The sequence below is a fragment of the Peromyscus maniculatus genome, chromosome 11 (genome assembly GCF_049852395.1).
Source record: "Peromyscus maniculatus bairdii isolate BWxNUB_F1_BW_parent chromosome 11, HU_Pman_BW_mat_3.1, whole genome shotgun sequence".
In the NCBI taxonomy this organism is placed as follows: domain Eukaryota; kingdom Metazoa; phylum Chordata; class Mammalia; order Rodentia; family Cricetidae; genus Peromyscus; species Peromyscus maniculatus.
The window spans coordinates 50,354,734-50,376,073 of NC_134862.1; the positions used below are offsets into that span (position 1 = coordinate 50,354,734).

Below are 21,340 nucleotides of genomic sequence, written 5' to 3' on the forward strand. Positions count from 1 at the left end.
AGAGTTCTGTTTGATCTTTCTATAACTGCTTGACCTGTAGGATTATGTGGTATACCTGGAATATGCTTTATATTGTAATAAGCAAAAAACTGTTTCATTTTAACAGAGACATATGATGGAGCATTGTCAGTTTTGATTTGTGCAGGTATACCCATGATGGCCATAACTTCTAGCAAATGAGTGATTACAAAGTCAGCTTTTTCAGAACTCAAAGCAGTTGCCCATTGACATCCTGAATAAGTATCAATGGTGTGGTGTACATATTTCAATTTTCCAAATTCTGCAAAGTGAAACACATCCATCTGCCAGATTTCATTCCTCTGAGTACCCTTTGGGTTACATCCTGCTGGTAATGGCGTTTGATTATAGAAGGAACAAGTAGGACATTTCTTTACTATTTCTTTGGCTTGTTGCCAGGTTATGGAAAAATCCTTTTTTAAACCTTTACTATTGACATGATGTTTTTTATGAAATTCTGAGGCCTCCAGCACATTTCCTATCAATAATTTATCAATCTCGTCATTGCCTTGTGCTAAAGGGCCTGGCAGACCAGTATGAGATCGGATGTGAGTTATATATAAAGGATGACTCCTTTTCCTGATTGTATCTTGTAATTGAATAAATAGTGAAGTTAATTCTGAAGCATCATGGATAAATTCTGCAGTCTCAATATGTAATACCACTCTTTCAGCATACTGAGAGTCAGTTACTATGTTGAGAGGTTCTGAAAAATCCATTAATACCAACAGAATAGCATACAATTCTGATTTTTGCACTGAATTATAAGGACTTTGAACCACTTTACTTAAATTTTCTGATTTGTAACCTGCCTTTCCTTGTTTATTGGCATCTGTATAAAATGTACGAACTCCAGATATGGGTTTTTGCTGTATAATTCGAGGTAAGATCCATTCAGCTCTCTTTATAAAATCAATTCTGTTGCTTTTGGGATATTTGCTGTTAATTTCTCCCAAAAAATTACTGCAAGCTCTTTGCCAAGGTTCACTTTCTGTCCATAATTTTTCAATGTCCTCCTTAGTTAAAGGTACGACAATTTCTGCTGGGTCTATTCCTGCTAATTGAGGAAGTCTCAATTTTCCTTTCCAAATCAAGTCAGAGATTTTTTTCCCCATAAATTTTTAATTTTTTATTTGGTTTATTTGGTAAGAATATCCATTCCAATATAATATCTTCCCTCTGCATTAATATTCCAGTAGGAGAATGCCTAGAAGGTAAAATAACCAAAATGCAATCCAGCTTTGGATCAATACGATCCACATGCCCTTCATGTACTTTCTTTTCTACCAAGGCCAATTCTTTCTCAGCTTCAGGTGTTAATTCTCTTGGACTATTTAAGTCCTTGTCACCTTCTAAGGTTTTGAACAAATTAGTCAGTTCATCATTTTTTACCCCAACAATAGTTCGTAGATGAGAAATATCTCCAAATAATCTTTGAAAGTCATTAAGAATCTGTAGTCTATCTCTCCGAATTTGCACCTTTTGGGGTCTAATTTTTTGTAGCTTTATTTTATATCCTAAATAATTAATAGAATCCCCTCTTTGTATTTTTTCAGGAGCAATTTGTAATCCTCAGCAAGGCAAAATTTTCTTGACTTCTTCAAACATTATTTCTAAAGTATCTGCATTTGAGTCAGCTAGTAAAATATCATCCATATAATGATAAATTATAGATTTAGGAAATTTTTTACGTATCACTTCCAATGGCTGTTGTACAAATTATTGGCACAGAGTTGAGCTATTCAACATTCCCTGTGGGAGGACCCTCCATTGAAATCTTTTAACCGGTTGAGAATTATTATAAGTAGGCACTGTGAAAGCAAATCTTTCTTTGTCTTTTTCTTGTAAGGGTATTGAAAAGAAACAGTCTTTTAAATCAATAACTATGAGAGGCCATCCTTTTGGTAACAGAGTAGGCAAAGGAATTCCAGATTGTAGAGAGCCCATTGGCTGAATTACTTTGTTAATTGCTCTAAGGTCTGTTACCATTCTCCATTTACCAGATTTCTTTTTAATAACAAATACAGGAGAATTCTAAGGGCTGGTTGACTGTTCAATATGCTGAGCATTTAACTGTTCTTCTACCAGCTCTTCTAAAGCCTGGAGTTTCTCTGTTGTTAAAGGCCATTGCTGGACCCATACAGGCTTGTCTGTTAACCATTTTAAAGGTAGAGCTGTTGGTATTTTTGGAAGATTATCAGTTGTTGTGCCCTGTTCCTGTATAATATGGATGGCTGGTGACCACTCAAAATAATGCCTTCTAATATTTCTCTCAGCAACATGTGCTAGTTTATGATTTGTTTCTGAGATTGGAGGGATTTTAATCTGAGTATTCCATTGTTGCAACAAGTCTCGACCCCACAGGTTCATAGCTATGTTAGCGACATATGGTTTTAATTTTCCTCTCTGTCTTTCTGGACCTATACATTCCAGCCATCTTGCACTCTGTTTCACTCCAGATAATGTCCCAATTCCTAACAGTTGAACGTTTACCTCCTGAAGAGGCCAAGCTGGATGCCAAAATTCTGGTGCAATTATGGTAATGTCCGCACCTGTGTCTACCAGACCAGACAACAAAACACCATTTATTTTTATCATTAATTTTGGTCTCTGTTCATTAATAGAAGTTTGCTAAAAAATTTTCTTTATGTTTTCTCCTGAATTTTCTATTCTCTCTGTTTCATCATCCTGACCAGCATGATTTATTCCAATAGTCATTTGGTTATTTAATCGCTCAGAGCAGGGATTTCCTCTACAGCTGCAGGAAAGGTTTGAACTGGTTTTGCTATGGGGGCCTGCATGAGGCCCCTCCGGGAGTTTCCCGAAAACTGAGGCAAAGGATTACCCTGTCTGTCCTTTGTTGATCTACATTCGTTGGTCCAGTGTTTTCCCTTACCACACCTTCTGCATACTCCAGAAGGAAGGGGCATTCTATTGCCATTGTTCCTTGAAGAAACATTGCTTCTAGGAATGACCTGTTTACAGTCCCTTTTAAAATGTCCTTGCTTTCCACACCCAAAACATCTAACACTCCTCAAACCTTTTGAAATTACTTCTCCTACCCACGTATCATCATGCTCATCAACCTCAACATTAATTGTTTCTCTAATCCAATCTTCCAAAGGTGCAGATCTTGCCTTTAACGGCCTGATTATTCTTTTACATGCTGCATTCGCATTCTCAAATGCCAAAGCTTCAATTATTGCCTTACTAGCTTCTGATCCTGAGACCATTCTGTTTACTGCTGAAGCCAGTCTTTCTAAAAAATCTGTGAAAGATTCTTTTGGGCCTTGCATAACCTTTGTGAATGACTCAGGTTTTTTTCCTGGTTCCTCAACTCTGTCCCATGCATTCAAGGCTGCCATTCGACATAAAATTACGGTTTGAACATCATATAAACATTGTGTTTGTATTGAAGCATATTGGCCTTCTCCAATAAGCTGATCCTGACAAACTTGTATTCCTTTATCCGTCCATTGTTTTTCTACGTTTCTAGCTTCCTCCTTAAACCACGTTAGAAATTGAAGTCTCTGGCTGGGTTCCAGAACAGCTTGTGCAAGGTCCCGCCAGTCCTGTGGTATAATCCTATTATATGTTGACCAAGAGTTTAACATTTGCTTTACATATGGGGAATGCATGCCATAAGATACTATTGCCTCCTTAAACCTTTTAAAATCCATCAGTTCAATTGGAGCCCAAATATTTTGTGTAGCCATTTGATCAGGCATCTGCTGTACGGTTACAGGATAAATTAAGGGTGACTGTGTGAAAACAGGCTTTCTTTCTGCAACCTTATGATCCAAACTTGAACCAACTTCACTGTTAATTTCTCCTGTCTGAATTTTTACAGGTTTAACAGGTTTTTCTAAAGCTGTTATCCTGGCACTTAAATCGACTATCTTTTTAAATAGTAAAATGAGAATAAGCATGGTGATAAACTGCATAATTCCCATAATACTAATCTTTTCATATAGTTGTTCCATTGTCAGACTGCCTAAAATTTCAAACAAAACCCAATTTTCTTCCAATGTACACAGGAAACCCATTTTTTTAAATGTGGAAAAAATTTGTCTTTTAAATAGTTTCCTTTATGACTTACCAAATCTGCGTAGAACAGTAGAAATCCGAGCGAATTTCAAAAGAGCCACCTAGTGTCCTAGGTGTGAATCCAGAGAGCAAGAGAGACAGAAACAGAGAGACAGAGAGAAAGCAAGAGCGAAAGCGAAAGCGAAAGCGAAAGTGAAAGTGAAAGGGAAAGCGTAGCTGGCTAAAGCTTAAATCCAGCCACTTGTTCCCTCTTGAGCTGAGTCAAGGCTTGGCTTTACAGGCAGGGGCCCTGTTTAGCAGGGCAGGCCTGAGCTGTTTGTAGCACTGGCTTTAAGCAAGCAGCTCACAGTCCGGCCTGAGGCCAAGCAGACCTTGGGCCGGGGCTAGGGAGCTGGCTGCTCCGGCTAGGGAGCCGGCTGCTTGGGCTAGAGAGCCGGCCCCAAGCAGTTTTTAATGGATTCTTGTCATGTTGGGCGCCAGATGTAGATGTAACCAATCGTCTTATTAAAATAAAAAACACAGAGCCAATGTAAAAGAGAAAGCCGAGAGGTCAGAGCTCAGAGATAAAATCTTACCTCCTGCAGTGCTCCTAACTTCCCCGAGAGAGAGCTACTTCCTGTTTGTCTGTGTTTAAATAGTCTTTCTGTTCTGCCTTCTCATTGGTTGTAAACCCAACCACATGACTGCCTCATCACTGCCTGTAAGTACCGCCCTCCAGGTCTTAAAGGCATATGTCTCCAATACTGGCTGTATCCCTGAACACACAGAAATCTACCTAGCTCTTCTAACCATCACGCTCTTGCTATGGCTCTAATAGCTCTGACCCCAGGGCAACTTTATTTATTAACATAAAATTAAAATCGCATTTCAGTACAAATAAAATATCACCATAGCAGCCACCAGTGACTTTCTTCCTCTTCTGTTCCTCCAGTCCAAAAGGGCCAGGATTCTGTCTCTATCCTGCCTTATCACTTCCTGTCTCCTCTCTGCACAGACCTCCAGACCTCTATGGTTAACTAGTGGCTAGCTCCACCCTCTGGTCTCCAGGCAAGCTTTATTTGTCGGAACACAAACAAAATATCACATAACGAAGTACAATATTCAAGGTGCATCACAACAAAGGAGCATCACCCTGATATATGTTTCTGTAGATCACCAAGCCATGTCATAATGCACTACTTGTTCATCATTGTTAACAAATGGAAATCTCCACCAATCATAAAATTTGGAAAAGGATTTTAATAATGTGATTGAAATGGAGAATCATGTGAAACTAGGTATTTTTAGGCATCACCTATTTTTTCTTATAAAGTTACAGGAAATTCTTTGGCCTTAGAAAAGTAGTCCAGCAGGATTAATCTGCGTGAAGAAATCACAGTTTACCTGAGCACATCAACACTGACCCACTAAGCTGGTGGGAGATTAAAGTTGGTTTGACAACACATTTTGAAGATCAAAACATTTCTAATTCTGTGAATAAGGAACATTTTTCTAATTCACAGAATTCCTGCTTTTGCACTCTCCAGGAAGGCCTAGAAAAGTCTAATTATAGGGTAAATGGACTCAATATATAAACAGACACTGAGCTGCCAGGAAGGAGGAATTAATTAGCAGCTTATGGGGTCTGTCTTGTGCTAACAAAGATTTGAGGTTGGAAAATGTCATATTTGAAATCTAGCTAGTGTTAAAGCAGTAGAATTTAGCAGAAGAAATAAAATAACACTGTACTAGTGGTAGATTTTGAAAAATTGATAGATACATAATCTATGGAGGGAGTCATCACATTCTTTCACTGATAAATTAGTCATCTTTGACCAGGATTTACTTGTTAAGTTGTGATTCTATGATAGGATGTTCATGATCGAGGTTGACCTAGTAGTATTCACATTAAACTCGTGAGCGGATTTAAGGTTAGATACAAAAGGGAGTATGAGGAATTTGAGGTTGGGGATTTAGCTCAGTGGTAGAGTGCTTGCCTGGCAATGCAAGGCCCTGGGTTCGGTCCTCAGCTCCGAAAAAAAAATCAGTAGTTTCCTGACACAATGAAGAAGCAGGAGGAAATCTGGGTTGGATTCATGTTCTTTATCCACATACCTATTGATGGACAGCGTGAAATATTTCTGTTTTCATTGTGAAGAGCGAAGCTATGAACATTGGAGGTGTAAATACTCTCTGGTATGTTCACTTAGAGCCACTGGGTATGAGACATGGTACAGAAGCACCTTAATGAAGTTATGTTTTCACTGTATGAGAAACCACCATATTGATTCCCATAGTGCATCAGTTCTCAACCTTCCTAAAGCTGTGACCCTTTAATACAGTTTCTCCTGTTGTGGTGACCCCCCAACCATAAAATTATTTCTTTTTGCTACTTCATAACTGTAATTTTGCTACTGCTATGAATCGTAGTGTACATATCTGATACGCAGGATATCTAATTTACAACACCTATATGGGTCACGACCCACAGGTTGAGAACAATTGTCACAGTGTTTGCAGTAGTTTACATCCCTCAGATACAGGTTCATTTGGGGGCATATTTGCATTTGTTTTTATGAACATGGCCCCCAACTCATTTTAAAGAAGAGAATATGAGGGATTCTTTCTCTCTGAGATCCCCAAAATATGCTACGTTAAAAATGGGGTCTTCAGTTTCTTTAAGAAGGGGATTTCTTATTCACATAACTGTGTCAGTCTGCCCTAGTAAAGCTTACAGCAAAGCAATGGTGTTTTTGAAGTTAATGAGTGGTAAGGACAAGATTAACTTGCTCTCTTACAGTGCCTCTTTCAATTGTTAATACATGTAACATTTGCTCTTCGTTTCTGTTTCTGCCCTTAATAAGAAGATAATAGATGTTTGTTTTGTTGTGAGGCAAGGTCTTCTGTAAAAGAGGATGTTCTCAAGCTTCTGCTCCTCCTGCCTCAACCTCTCAAGTCTGTACCATGCATCCAGTTATGTTTAAAGAGATTACTGTGCAGTGTAATACACATGCATTCTTAATGTACAAAAGCTTTCTTTTGAAAATGTCAAGGAGCGTCTCTGTAAATATGTGTGTGAAAGAGATCATGAGGATCAGATGGGGTGTGGTACACCTTTTCAGTTTGATCTGCTACCCCGATGTACCATAGACTAGAGAGCTTAGACACATCTACTTCTCTCAGTTGTGGAGTGTGAAGAGTCCCAGGTTAAGGTGTTTGCTGTGGAGGGAAACAGCGAAGGCACACATTTTTGTTCAAAGCTGGCACATGGTAGAAGGACTTTGATTGGTAGAGCACTGATCCCTTTCGTGAGAACTCTTCTTGTGGTATAATGAAATTTGCTTCTCAACCCAGTGATGTCATAACCCTGCCAGTTAGGCTTTAGACAAATCTAAGTATCATGATAAAGTATGTTAACTTTAACCACTGCTTATATTAAATTCAACTCTTTTATTTTGTTTGTTTAATTTTGTCATCTATGATAGCAAGAACAAATGTTTATACTTGAAGATGTTAACATTCTGAGTTATGTGATATTCTAACAGATTTAAAAATGTTGTTAATAAAAATTAGGACATATTTAAAATTTCATTTTAAGCACACACATGTACATATAGTCACATGCACATTCACAAGAAGCAATTTTAAAAGAAGGCAGGGCATATTTATCATTAATATTTGAATAAGAATATATATTTTTTATATTTGCTAAGAAAATTTTCCCACACAGCAGTGCATAAAATATAGATGCTCACAGCCTCTCCCTCTGACCCTGAACAGAAAGAGCGAGAACGAGGCTCTAACCTGGCCTTTATGTTCCGACTGCCTTTCGCGGCTGGACGAGTGTTCAGCATCAGCATGTTGGACACGCTTCTGTATCAGGTATGCGCTCTCTTGTTCCTTTGAAATGGTTCTTTCATATTTCACTTAGATTTTAAGTAAAAATGAGTGGTAGTGATACTTTGAACTTTTAAAAGTTGTGCTGAAACAGTTTCGTATGTTTCCATGTTATTTAATCACATAAATACTGATATGAAACATTTTATTCAATTTTTTTTAAAAAAATATGATCTGATGTTAAGTTCTCAGACCTGAAAAATACTTACAAGTAATATTATACAGACTGAGCTGGTTGTATTTAGGGATATATTTATACACATATATGTACAATACATATAACAACCATAAATTTGAAAGAAAGCAAGGAGGGGTATATGGGAAGGTTTGAAGGGAGAAAGTGGAGTAAACAATGTAATTATAATCTCAAAAATAAAAGAAGCAATTTTTAAAAGATTAAGTAAAAGTGCATATATATGTGTATACATATGTGCCCTGTTTTTCTCATCTCATTAGACATGCATTTGTGAGCTGTCTATCTCTATCTCTGTCTTTCTGGCTTTGACTGCCTGTCTGAGTCTCTCTCTTTCTCTCTCCCTTATTCCTCACTATCAATAATAACAATAACAATTATAAAAATAAAATAGTGTATTAAAATTATTTCTTGGTGTTCCTGGATATCAGTTTCCTGTGAAATGTATTAATGTACTTTGTTATGATCCCAAGCATGTCTCTGAACCACTTGATTTTTAAAAGAAAAATAGCAAAAAGCCAAAAGTAGCTTTGCTTATAGTACTTTTTTTCAGATGTTAAACAAAATAGCAAGTATTATAAACTGAAGGTATTTAAGTATCTGATCATTTCTGCTCACTTTATATAAACAGAAGAAACATTTTTTACAACCCAGAGTCATTTAGTTAGTTCCTGAATGCCAAAGTAACACTGCTGTTTATGCACTGTACAGTAATCCAGAGCAATAAAAAAAATCCATATATTTTCACACAAACATATATCATAGTCTGCTTTTGTTTGTTTCTGCCCACAGCTAATAGTAATGTTTCCTGTTCTCTCGTTATTCATATAATCAATAAGCATTTCCATTTAAAATAAAAAACGTATATTCATGAAGGATTTCATAACATCAGTTTCAAGTTCAGCACCTTCATGTTTTATTGTCCACATTGCTTTTGATTATGTATTTGCTGCACTCTTCTACAACTGCCTGACTGAACGAATCCAAAGCTATCTGGAGAGTTTCTGCTGGCGTCTAGGCTAACTGTCCCTGAGTGTGCTTACCTGTGTCAGGAGCAGCCTGCTTATGCTGGAGAGGTGCCACAGCAAACAATGAAGCAGCATTAATGTTTTGTAACAATGTTTCCAGATAATTTATCTGACTAACCCAGGAGGCACAGTACCCCCAAGCACCCCAAATATGCATGTGCTTAACTCTTGAAGAGAAAAGTACAACCTAGTTTTTTTTCTTTCTTTTATTTTAAGTGTGCTTGAAGAGCAGGCCTTTGATGCAAATTCTCAACTTCAACTGAGATGGTATCCATAAATCTTCAAGCTCAGAGTTTGTATCAATCACAGAGAGGTGCTCAGCTACTATTCTGAAGGGAGAGTCCTTCCTATGTCCATGTGATAGAATGTAACCATGGAAGTGGAGACCAGTTTTTAAGCTTACTTTGGTTTGATTTTTGTTTCCTGTTATCAAGGACACAAGGAAGTTAGTAGTTTGTTGAAACTTCTGCTGAAAGGCTCAGTTAGAATTTGAAAGTTTTGAATTAGGGCCGACAAGATGGTGCAGTTGATAAGGTGAAACCTGAAGCCCTGAGTTCCAATTCAGAGACCCATGTTGTCAATGAACAGAATCCACCTGCCAAAGTTTCCCTCTGACTTCCACAGGCACTCTGTGGCACACATGTACCAATAGATAGATTAATAAATAAATGTAGTATTTTAAGTTCAGAATTATATCAGAGTCAGTGCTATACATCAGGTTTCAATCCAATATATACTGCATCTGTCTGAATGTGTATTTATACAGCTGAGAGAAATACCACATGATACCACAAAACTTATTTGCTGGATTAGATTCATTTCTGTTTTGGTAAACTTTTCCATTTCACTTAAATTTTTTCTAGCTACAATTTACAACTTTGTTTTACTATTTTACACCTAACTAGAGGATTTCAGAGTTAGCAAATTCTAGAAAATAATTTGTATTCTCCTGGATTTTTGGTTGATTATAATGACTTCTGAACTGTTGAGAATGATTTTCATCTTTTGTTGATGCTGAGATTGGACTCCAGAGCCTTGTGCATATTAAACAAGCTGCATCCCACTCCTAGGGATGGCTTTTGATGATGGTGTCTGTATATACTTGCTAATAGTATAGTTTATTTTCCTATAGCTAAGTGATATACGTTGTTATTTTAAGAAAGTACGATTTTTTAAAGAGATTTATTTTAACATAGAGTAGTTTGGGAATGAATATATGTAATAAAGAATAATAAAGAGAAGTCTAGAAATAGTTTTTATCTTACCATTGAGTAGCTTAATCTTAGAGAAAAGATTGGTTGAAATATTTTAACACCTTATTTTAATAGTTATTAATTTCACCATCTTATTTCAGTTTAGAGACTTTTGTGTTGTTTTTAAGCCATATAAACTGTTAGTATCATGTCTAGTAAGCCAATGTAATCATGCCTATTATCTCTAAATAACAAGTATTTCATATATTTCTTTAGGATCAGCTTAACTATAAGTGGCTATTGAAAAGTTGAAATGTATTTTAGCTCATTTTATTGAGGCTTGCAGAAGTGATATAAATATTTTTTTAGAAATATTTGTGTTTACCCTCCTCACTGTTCTATGTACCTCACATACATAATGTATACATATTTTGCTTATATTGCAGTCATTTGTGAAAGATTATATGATTTCTATCACCAGACTTCTGTTGGGACTGGACACCATACCAGGATCGGGGTTTCTTTGTTCTGTAAGTTAACTATGTATGGAAGAGAAGAGAATTCTGATAGAAGGTTTGGAGATCTATCTACCATGTGCTTTTGGTGACTCATCTACAATCACATTTATTTCCTCATTTGTGTCCAAAGTGTTGCATCTGGGGTCTTCTAATCCATTATAAACCCTTAAACATTAAATGTAGTGTATGCTGCTTTTGTGGACCAAGCATTTCAGTTAATATCCTTGCAAAAACAAATCCATTCTGTATCAAACCGAGTAAAAACTCTCAGTGTTGATGTTGACAAATTGACAATTGTCCAAGACTTGCTACATTGTCCATGAGCAGGATGATTCTGGCATTCAACCCTAATATTGTTTCTTTCTCTCTCTCTCTCTCTCTCTCTCTCTCTCTCTCTCTCTCTCTCTCTCTCTCTCTCTCTCTCTCTCTCTCTCTCATGGGATCTTGTGTTGTTCAGACTGTCATCATATTCCTGGAATCAAGGAGTCCTCCACTCCAGCCCTTTGCAGTATCAGAGAGAGCAGGCTGTGGCATTGTACCTGGTTTAAGCCTTCTGTTTTATAGAGTAGTGTAATAAGTAGCATACCATAGATTGCTGATGGTTCAGATGTACAAGCAGCTGGGCGGAGGGAAGGGGAATGAGAACTCTGGTATCCTGTCTGTAACCCTGTGCTCCTTCTACAATAGATTTGCTTGTGTACATGTAGGAACACTGAAGATTGTGGGATAGGAATGTTATTTCTACAGTTCTGTACCTTACATTTTTACCTTTAGAAAACTCTGTTCACTAAATATCAGTGTCAATTTTGTCATGACATCATCTTAAAGGTTTCTGCACTGTTTACACCAGGTCACTACCTATGTTGTGTTGCCTGCTTTTGTTGCACCGATATAATGCCATGTTGCCCCAGACTGACTACTTAATGTTTCATGGCTTTGGATGAACTCCCAGGATAAGCTGAGGTGGAGTGAAAATAAATAAACCTAGTGTGTGAACAAGCTTTTATGAAATACTGCTTGGAGGTTTCAAAATATATATTGACTCAGCTTTTAAGAAGAGAAAAATAACCACTGGGTTTTTCATTCCTAAGCATTGATTGTGTGATTCATTCATATGCATTATAGATGAAAATCACTGAAGATGACTTGTGGATCAGAACATATGCCAGACTCTATCAGAAGTTGTGTTCTTCTACGGGAGATGTTCCCATTGGGATCTACAGGACGGAATCTCAGAAACTAACGACATCTGAGGTTTGGAACTATGAAAGCCTTTTTGCTGTGACGTTTACTTTATGAATATAGTCATTCATAAACAGGGTAACTGATTTGACACAAATGCAATAGAAAGTGAAAAGGAGTTCTACATAAATTCACAGAGTAAATTTTCAATAACTGAAGTCTCAACTATTTCAGAAATTGTTGTCAGGGAGAGGCTTTTCTAGCATTTGTGGATATTGGGTTCTAGTCTCCTTTTCTAAAATTAGCCACTGCTAGAACATTTTAAAGAGTCAAAATAATTATGTCTCCCTAAGATTCTGAGATAGAAAAAACCTCCAAATTGCCTCCAAATATATTTTTCTGGCTGCACATATGCAAAGCCATTAATTAATTAATTAATGAAAAGTCATTAAGCATGAGAATGAATGTGTCTCCGTCTCTACATTGAAAATTAATGTAAAGCAATAAAAAAATGTCAAGGAACAGAGTCTTATTTTCTAAGAAAAAAGAGTAATTTTAACAGGAACTAGCTACTGTTAATATGGAAAGAGCTCTTTTGATGACCACCTGCAACTGAGACTATATCGTCTGTATTTTAATTTTTTCATATCTTGTGGTTCCAGGTGATTTTTTATAATCTTAGGAAAATACAACTTTCAAATTAGATTGTTATTACATAAAGTTTTTTGATAAATATACTATCCAACACACACACACACACACACACACACACATATATATAATTTCTTAATATAAAATGGTTGATATTCTTGAACTATTTCTTTTCAAACTCCAAAGTTATGATAAATCACAAAGACATTTTGGCTAGTGGGATCTTTTCTTCTTAAGCAAAATCATAAGCATAGGGCCCAGATCAACAATACTCATTTTTGCAGTCTAAGTAATCACTGAAAAAATTCATGATTAAATAAAAAATTCATTCATCTTACAGAAGAGTTTTATAGTCAGCATACATTTAATAGGATAGAGTTTGAGGTTTTTTTTGTCTAGTTATGATTATATATTTACATAGATATGTACTGTGGCCATCTGGATGTTGTTCAAGTTTCATGAAGTATTGTTGGTAACCTCATTGTTGTTTCTGAGACATTTAATACATCTCTCTTACCACCTCTATTGCAAAATTTAAGTTTTTCTTTGAACATAGACTCTTAGGGTCACTTCAGAAAGCACTTTCAAAGAAGAAACAATTTGTACAATAACTGACTGGAGAGTCATTCAAGACAGTTAAATACATGGAGTAGTTTGGCAAATATGGCTACAAATTTTAGGACAGATACAAATATTATTTGAATATATAGTAAAGAAAACAAAACTCTTTTTTAAACCTTTTTAGAGCTTTATGGGGGGAGAGAGACAGAGAGAGACGGGGAGGGGGACTCTTTTTATATGTAAGTAATTTAACATTTCCTTAGTTTGGCTAGGGTTTCCTTAGCAACATAACATACATCCAATAGCTTATAAAAATGGAAACTTCAGTGGCTGGAAAGATTGCTCTGAAGTAAAGAGTACATACTGCTGTGGGATGGTCTGTATGTCAAATTGCTCTCATTGGTCAATAAATAAAACACTGGTTGGCCAGTGGCCAGGCAGGAAGTAGGTAGGACAAGGAGAGAGGAGAATTCTGGGAAGCAGAAGGCTGAGGCGGAGAGACACTGCAGCTGCCGCCATGACCAGCAGCATGTGAAGACGCCGATAAGCCACAGCCACGTGGCAAGGTATAGATTTATGGAAATGGTTAATTTAAGATAAAAGAACAGTTAGCAAGAAGCCTGCCACGGCCATACAGTTTGTAAGCAATATAAGTCTCTGTGTTTACTTGGTTGGGTCTGAGCGGCTGTGGGACTGGCGGGTGACAAAGATTTGTCCTGACTGTGGGCAAAGCAGGAAAACTCTAGCTACAACATACTGATCTTTTAGAGGAGTATCATGTACTCCCGTGCATATACTCTCACACAGGCACACATTTGTGTACATAATAAAAATAATAAAAGGAGGCTTTTTTAATGAAAAATTGATATGACATTTTTAAGGACTGGGAAGCCTAGAATGTATACACTGGTAGGTTTGTTGTCTGAGAAGAGTCTGTTTTGGGATTCTTGAACATCGTATCTTCTCAGGCAGAGGAAGCAAGGCATTTTGGGATCACTAGACCTTTCATGACCTAATCACTCTCCAGCAGTTCTGTCTCCAAATACTATTCATTGTCCTGTGGCTTTCAATTTCACATATTCTTTAAAAGTGGGTCATAAATGTTCAGTGTAATACAAATATTTCTTAATTGGTCATGGTAGTTATAAAGTATATTTTGATAGAATTTTGATGTAGTCTTTTTTATTAAGAAAATTGTTTTCATTCATTTTACACACCAATCAAAGATCTCCCTCTTCCCTCCTCCCATCCCCCAGCCTCCTCCTTTCAACTAACCTCCCACTACCACCTGCAAGAAGGCAAGGTCCCCTATGGGGAGGCACATTCAGTAGAGACAAGTCCAAGCCCTCTTTATGAGAACAGGAAAACTTCAGGAGACTTCCTGATGATAAGTTACTCATAAATGCATATAGAAGCAATTATATTTGTAACTTTATTAAAATAACATCTTTATCAACAATAAAAAGACATCAGTAGAATAAATACACAAGTCCCTATCTTGTGTATCTACACAGATTGTTGTTAATTATAATGTTCCTGAATGTTAGGTCATATTGCTATTGTGTGTATCATTACCAATAGTAAGCGCTTAATGCAAATGGTTATTTACAATATTCTCTTTTTCATGGAGTGGTTCATTTATTTTTCTACCATTTATTTTAATAAATATCATTCTTAGCCAGTTTTAATACAACAAAAACAATCTGAGGATAAAGAATCTTTGATAGACATAAAAAAAATAGCTTATCTGACTTTGATCAAAAGCCTTACAAAAAGTAAACACATAATTGCTTTAAAAGTGTGATGTGGATATATGTTGTATTTTGTCCTTGTTGTGGTTCCATGTATGTACGGTTCAGTCATTGTCTAAACTGCATTTTGTGTATTTCTTTTTCTCTCCTTTGTGTCAGTCTCGAGAAATAGCATCTCAAGTAAGTATCCTCTGTTTGTCTCATTCCTCAGTGTATCAGACCTATTAAAGAGATTGACTATGAAGACTTAAGTTCAGAACTGCATGTAAAAAGCATATCATACTGAAGGGTCCATAGATACTTCCTTTTCAAGTTAGTGTATTTCTATTTTCCCATAAAAGATTGCAAAATAATGTTGCTTTTGACTTTGGACTGCATTTATTAATTCACTTTGGACCCTCTTTCATAATTTCAATATATCAGTTGCATAATACTGTAGTAAACACTGGGAAACTAATGACCATAGCTACCAGCAGTCACAAACTTCTTGTTTTTTTTTTTCTCTGTAGTTTCTAAAATTCATAGTCTGTACTGACAGGACTGAGGTATATAATGAGCAGGCATCTATTCAAAAATTCAGGGCTAAAAGGAAAGACACTAAGAATAAAAAAAAACATTTTAATCAACTAATTATTCTTTCAGAAGTTTGATATTTTAGGAATTAAAATCTAAATTGTATTCATATTTTATTTTGTATATTAAAATTTATAATGAAATATATTTCAAAAGTTCCAGTCTTTAAGCCTTCTGAAAACTAGTTTTATTTTGATTTTTTCCAAAGCTAAAGATTAAGCTGCTCTTCAGGGAGTGTCTGGAGAACTCTAATCTTGTCTTCAGGGTATCTGTGGTTGGAGACCCAGAAGCCTGAGTCTACATAGATAGATCTCAGGAGCTGCTTTACTTGATGAGATGTATAATAATGAGCAAAGAATGTTCTTCCTAAATCCCTTTCAGGGTATTTCAAGTACATAATACATTAATATCAACTGCATTCACAATACCTTATGTAACATTTCCAGAATTTATTCATTTGACCTGTAGATGTTTGTACCTTTGACAAACACTTTTCAACTTCTCCATTTCTGTCATTCCTTTTTTTTCTTTATTTTTTAAAAGATGTGTTTATTTTATGTGTATGAGAGTTTTACCTGCTTGTATGTATGTACTATGTACATGCCTGGTGCCTGTAGAGGTCAGAAGAGGGTGCACAATCCATAGACACAGAGTTATAGATAGTTCTGAACCACTAAGTGGGTATTGGGAACCAAATCTAGGTCACCTGTAAGGGCAGCAAGTGCTCTTAACTGCAAAAACATTTCTCCAGCCCAATTTCTCCAGTTTTTATCCATGTTAGCACAATTTTACCCTTTACTGAAATAGGAAATATGAAATTTTGTCCTTTTTAAAAAGTAAGTAAACAACATGGACAAATCTTGGCACTTTATGCTAAGTGAAGTTAGCCTGAATACAGAAAAGCAGTATTACTACTGACAGTGAGAGAAGATACCTTGAACAATATTTGAACTTTAGGATGTGTCAGACCTGGATTTAGAATCGACTACCCTCTGACACCAGAATGTTTATTTTTTATCACTAGATTCCACTGTTCTAGGCAACTCCTTCCTTCTCCCACAATCTGCTTTGAATACAGCATTTGCTTTGAGGATCAATCTAAAAAAAAACCTAAACTAGGTAATTGTTTTCAAAAGCCTCATCTTTTTCTGCACATTAGCTGAGAACACCCACTGCTTCATATAGTTTTAACTATTTCCTCTTTGTTGCCGGAAGTTACTTACTTTTAATTTGAGCTAAGCTCTTCTAATTCTATACATGAAAAACATAGGCATGGCCATCCTGTCCAAAATTCTGTCTATCTTATCATCCTACAACAGAACAATACTTAGTGATGCTAGATGTAGTCACTGAAGTGCTGAGAATGCACTGGAAAGCACAGGATTTGTAAGAAAGCTGAGGTGAAGCCTTCAGGCCTGCTTAGAGATTCACTTCCCTCATTGGGAATTTGAAATGTTGAGATCCTCTTCTCTTGGCTATCTTGCATAGGACTGCTAGATCAGCCACATTTCCTTGCTCTACCAACATGACGAAGAATCATTAGTGCACATTAGCTGCCTAGTATTTCCAGGAAGATTTCTTTCTGGATTTTTTCCTCTTCTGCATCCTAGCCATTCTCAGCAATACTTCTGTCCTTGTTGCTGGGCATCAATCATTTATCCATTTATTCCGTCCAACCCCTGAGTACGGACCCTGGATTTATGTTTTCACTACCCCTTTAGTAGCTGTGTGTGAATTTAGGGTATACCGAATGTGAAGCATAATGAATAGGAAGGAGGGAACATGTACTACCTTATAGATTAAGATAAAAGAAATGTGCCATTTGTTCAGGGCTCACTAGACAATATTCTTTGAAAAAGTTTATACAGCGTCATAGATCTTATTTCTATTTCAGCTGGTGCACTATTTTTGAGTAAATAATGCTACTTCAGAGAATGCTCAGGTCAATACATTTCAATTTATGATATGTAATTTATAAAGCCAATAACCCTATATTTTGAAAAATGCCTTATTAGTCAAATAGGTCATGATTTTAATAATGTAAACTATATAACTTTATGGTATTATGAATCTTGTTATTCACTTTGACTTTTAAAAAATTTGCAAAGCAAAGTATGAAAAATAAAAATATGTATGTATCTAGGAATATTTGTTTTGGATATTTATAAATACATACAATGTTTACAAATATAACACTATGTTAAGTTTGTATGCATTAAGACAACACCAACTCCCAAATCATAGTTATTCACATATACTCATAAACACACACACACACACACACACACACATACACCAAGCAAAACTTAGATTCATATACTCCATGAGTCTGAGTTATTCTATAATTTTATTCTTGCCTGATACCTTATACAATTTTGTTCTTAAATTTTTTTCCTAGTGTTTTTTGCTTATGTGTCTACTATTTTTCAGCTCCATTGATTCATCATGTTCATTCCCAATGTCAGGTCATCATCCCTTACCTTCCTTGGGTACTTACTTGTACTCATTAGGACTCTCACTGGCACACTTATCAACAACAGACAATTGGAAAGCAACTAAACTGCGTGGAGATAGCTTTTCCACTGTGCATGGCCATCAGTGTAATTTAAGCTGTCAGTTACTGTCCCTTGCCAAGTGTGTGCTAAATTCTGCAGGAAGGAACTGAGTAAAAAAATTATATTTATCCACATCACAGAATTACTTATAAGGAGTGATGATCTGGAAGTGATGGCATAACCAGTACCCCTGTCAGTAGCTTCTTTACATAAACTGTAAAATTTGTATCATCCACTTTTTATGTATGTGTGCCTAATTCAGATATTTATAAATGCATATTCATATATATTATTCCATACATGTGTGTATGAAAGAGAAAGAGAGACAGACAGACAGACCAGAAGATTTTATTCTACAGCCTCATAGATTGATGTCAATGTACTAGAAAGGTTACAGGAATTAGAATACACTCCCCCAATCTGTGTGTCTCATTGTGTGTCCACATTGTGTGTTTGGTAATTTGGTCATGACTGGTGGAATTCTATACTGATATTAGCATAATTTTAGGATAAAATTTTATTAAAATAAAAATTTTATATTTTCTTCTCTTCTTCTGGAGTTCCATGTGCTGGATGTATTATGGTGAAAGCATTCCTGTCCTACCAAATTACATATATATATATATATATATATATATATATATATTCCATATACAGAGTTATTTATACACGAATGTGCACTCAATGTATTGATTTAGGCTGTGTGCTCTTGTTTTACTGGAAATGTATAATGGGAACCATATAGGAAGATGAAGGTGCTAGTGGTAAGATCATAATTTTTTTTTTTTTTTTTTGGTTTTTCGAGACAGGGTTTCTCTTGTGTAGCTTTGCGCCTCTCCTGGAGCTCACTTGGTAGACCAGGCTGGCCTCGAACTCACAGAGATCCGCCCGCCTCTGCCTCCCGAGTGCTGGGATTAAAGGCGTGCGCCACCACCGCCCGGCAAGATCATAATTTTAACCATATAAATTATTTGATTTTAGGGTATGATTGATCTGATTGCTCCCCTTGACTTTTTAAATTTTTGTTTGTAAGTAAAACTTGAAAACAAAAGAACTGCATATCTAATAATTGCCCTTGTGGACATGAATAAACATGTACAATGTATACAAATGCAACAGTATATTAAGTTTGTATACATTAAGAAAACAATTTAGATCTAAGGCTGTATTAATGGTGGTTGTTAGACATAAAAATGAATCGTTTGGTCTGAGAAATCCACTTTTAAGGATTTTTGCAGCCTAAGGTTGATGAAGAACCCATTTCTGATTTTCTGCAGACTAATGGTGCCCTATCAGATGTATAGCCACTTGAGACAGGTCAAGAAATATAAAAATAGGGCGGTGGTGGCGCACGCCTTTAATCCCAGCACTCGGGAGGCAGAGCCAGGCGGATCTCTGTGAGTTCGAGGCCAGCCTGGTCTCCAAAGCGAGTTCCAGGAAAGGCGCAAAGCTACACAGAGAAACCCTGTCTCGAAAAACCAAAAAAAAAAAAAAAAAAAAAAAAAAAAAGAAATATAAAAATATGTATTATGTTATATTGGTGAAAAATATCTTGACCTAAAGTTGCACAGTGATACCAATCCTCATGCTGATTATATTCATTAAAGAACAATAGATTTTTGAGGAGAAAGGAAAAAGCATCCCGTCATAGACATTAGGATAATTGTCTACTGCATGAAATGATGAAAGTCCCCTAATTACATCAGAAAAACAATGAACAAAATAATGACACATGCAGTAAAATGTCAAAACATAAGTTATAGATCAGATATTTTCATTAATTATTAAAATATTCTTCTTAATTCCACAAAACACAAAATAGTTGTGAAAATTTTGTGAATCTTAGTTCTGATGTAATAAAAGTTATTTAGAAAAGTTTGTTATTGGGGTCACCAGTGACTCATTGTGTGAATGGAAGGTGGATAACCTTTCCTTTAAAAGTTCTTCCACAGGCAATGCTACTTTCTTAGGTTGGTGACTTTTCTTTTTTGTTTGTTTGTTTGTTTGTTTTTTTGAGACAGGGTTTCTCTGTGTAGCTTTGCGCCTTTCCTGGAACTCACTTGGTAACCCAGGCTGGCCTCGAACTCACAAAGATCTGCCTGGCTCTGCCTCCCAAGTGCTGGGATTAAAGGCGTGCGCCACCACCGCCCGGCTAACTTTTCTTTAATTCTACTCTGCCTCAGTACCTCCAGAAGAGTCAACTTTATTGATAACATGAATATATAATAATTGAAAAAATATAAAATGTTTTGAAAACATCTACTATCCATTCCTTTACATCATCTTTTACATGAGAAACATCTCTTCCTTGGTTTCCATGAAAATCTATTGGTTTGTTCATCCCCATATTCCTAATTTCTTCCTACTTATTGCTCCTCAAGATAATATAGGCAGAGTTTTTCTGACTTGCATCCACTCTCAAATAAACATAGAGAGGCTTAAGATTACTTATAAATGCTCAGCCAATAGCTCAGACTTGTTACTAACTGACTTACATTTAAATTAACCCGTATTTCTTGTCTGTGCTTTGCCACTTGGCTCCTGGCTTGCTACCTCATTTTCTATACATCATGCTTCCTCAGCGGCTGGCTGATATCTCCCAACTCTGCATTTCTGCATCCCATTAATTTCAGTTTGGATTTGTCCACCTAACTTTATTCTGTTCATCTATTGACCCGTCAGTTTGTTTATTAAATCAATCATAGTGATATATATTTACACAGGGTACACAAGGATTATTCCACAGAATTTCCTTCTTTTTGTCTACATAAAAGGAAAGTTTTAATTTTTTTTTTGTTTGTTTTTTTTTTTTTTTCAAGACAGGGTTTCTCTGTGTAGCTTTGCGCCTTTCCTGGAGCTCACTTGGTAGCCCAGGCTGGCCTCGAACTCACAGAGATCCGCCTGGCTCTGCCTCCCAAGTGCTGGGATTAAAGGCGTGCGCCACCAACGCCCGGCCGGAAAGTTTTAATTTTAACTTAGTAAAATTACATACAAAAAAATCCAGTTATCAAGTGAGAATTACAATTACAGTATCTAGTCCACTTGTATTTGGCAAAATAAGAGAAAATATTATTTATCTTACCTTTGTGACTCTAAAGTTTTATACCTAATTCACTTTTTATTATAACTAAGGAAAACTGTGACTATCCAGTCTTCAAGTCCATCAAAGACCTGAGAAGGATATATTTCCTGAG

The 21,340-nt window shown here is 36.2% G+C and overlaps 1 protein-coding gene across 2 annotated transcripts in view; it reads left to right on the plus strand.

Annotated features, from left to right (window-relative positions):
- Kcnt2 (potassium sodium-activated channel subfamily T member 2) overlaps window positions 1–21,340 on the plus strand; it is a 354,847-nt gene that overhangs the window by 302,503 nt on the left and 31,004 nt on the right. For both annotated transcript variants that reach the window (XM_006994959.4, XM_042258262.2), the window contains 3 exons: window positions 7,825–7,926; window positions 10,802–10,885; window positions 11,999–12,127. In XM_006994959.4, coding sequence (XP_006995021.1) covers window positions 7,825–7,926; window positions 10,802–10,885; window positions 11,999–12,127 — 315 coding nt within the window. The remainder of the gene's footprint in view (window positions 1–7,824; window positions 7,927–10,801; window positions 10,886–11,998; window positions 12,128–21,340) is intronic.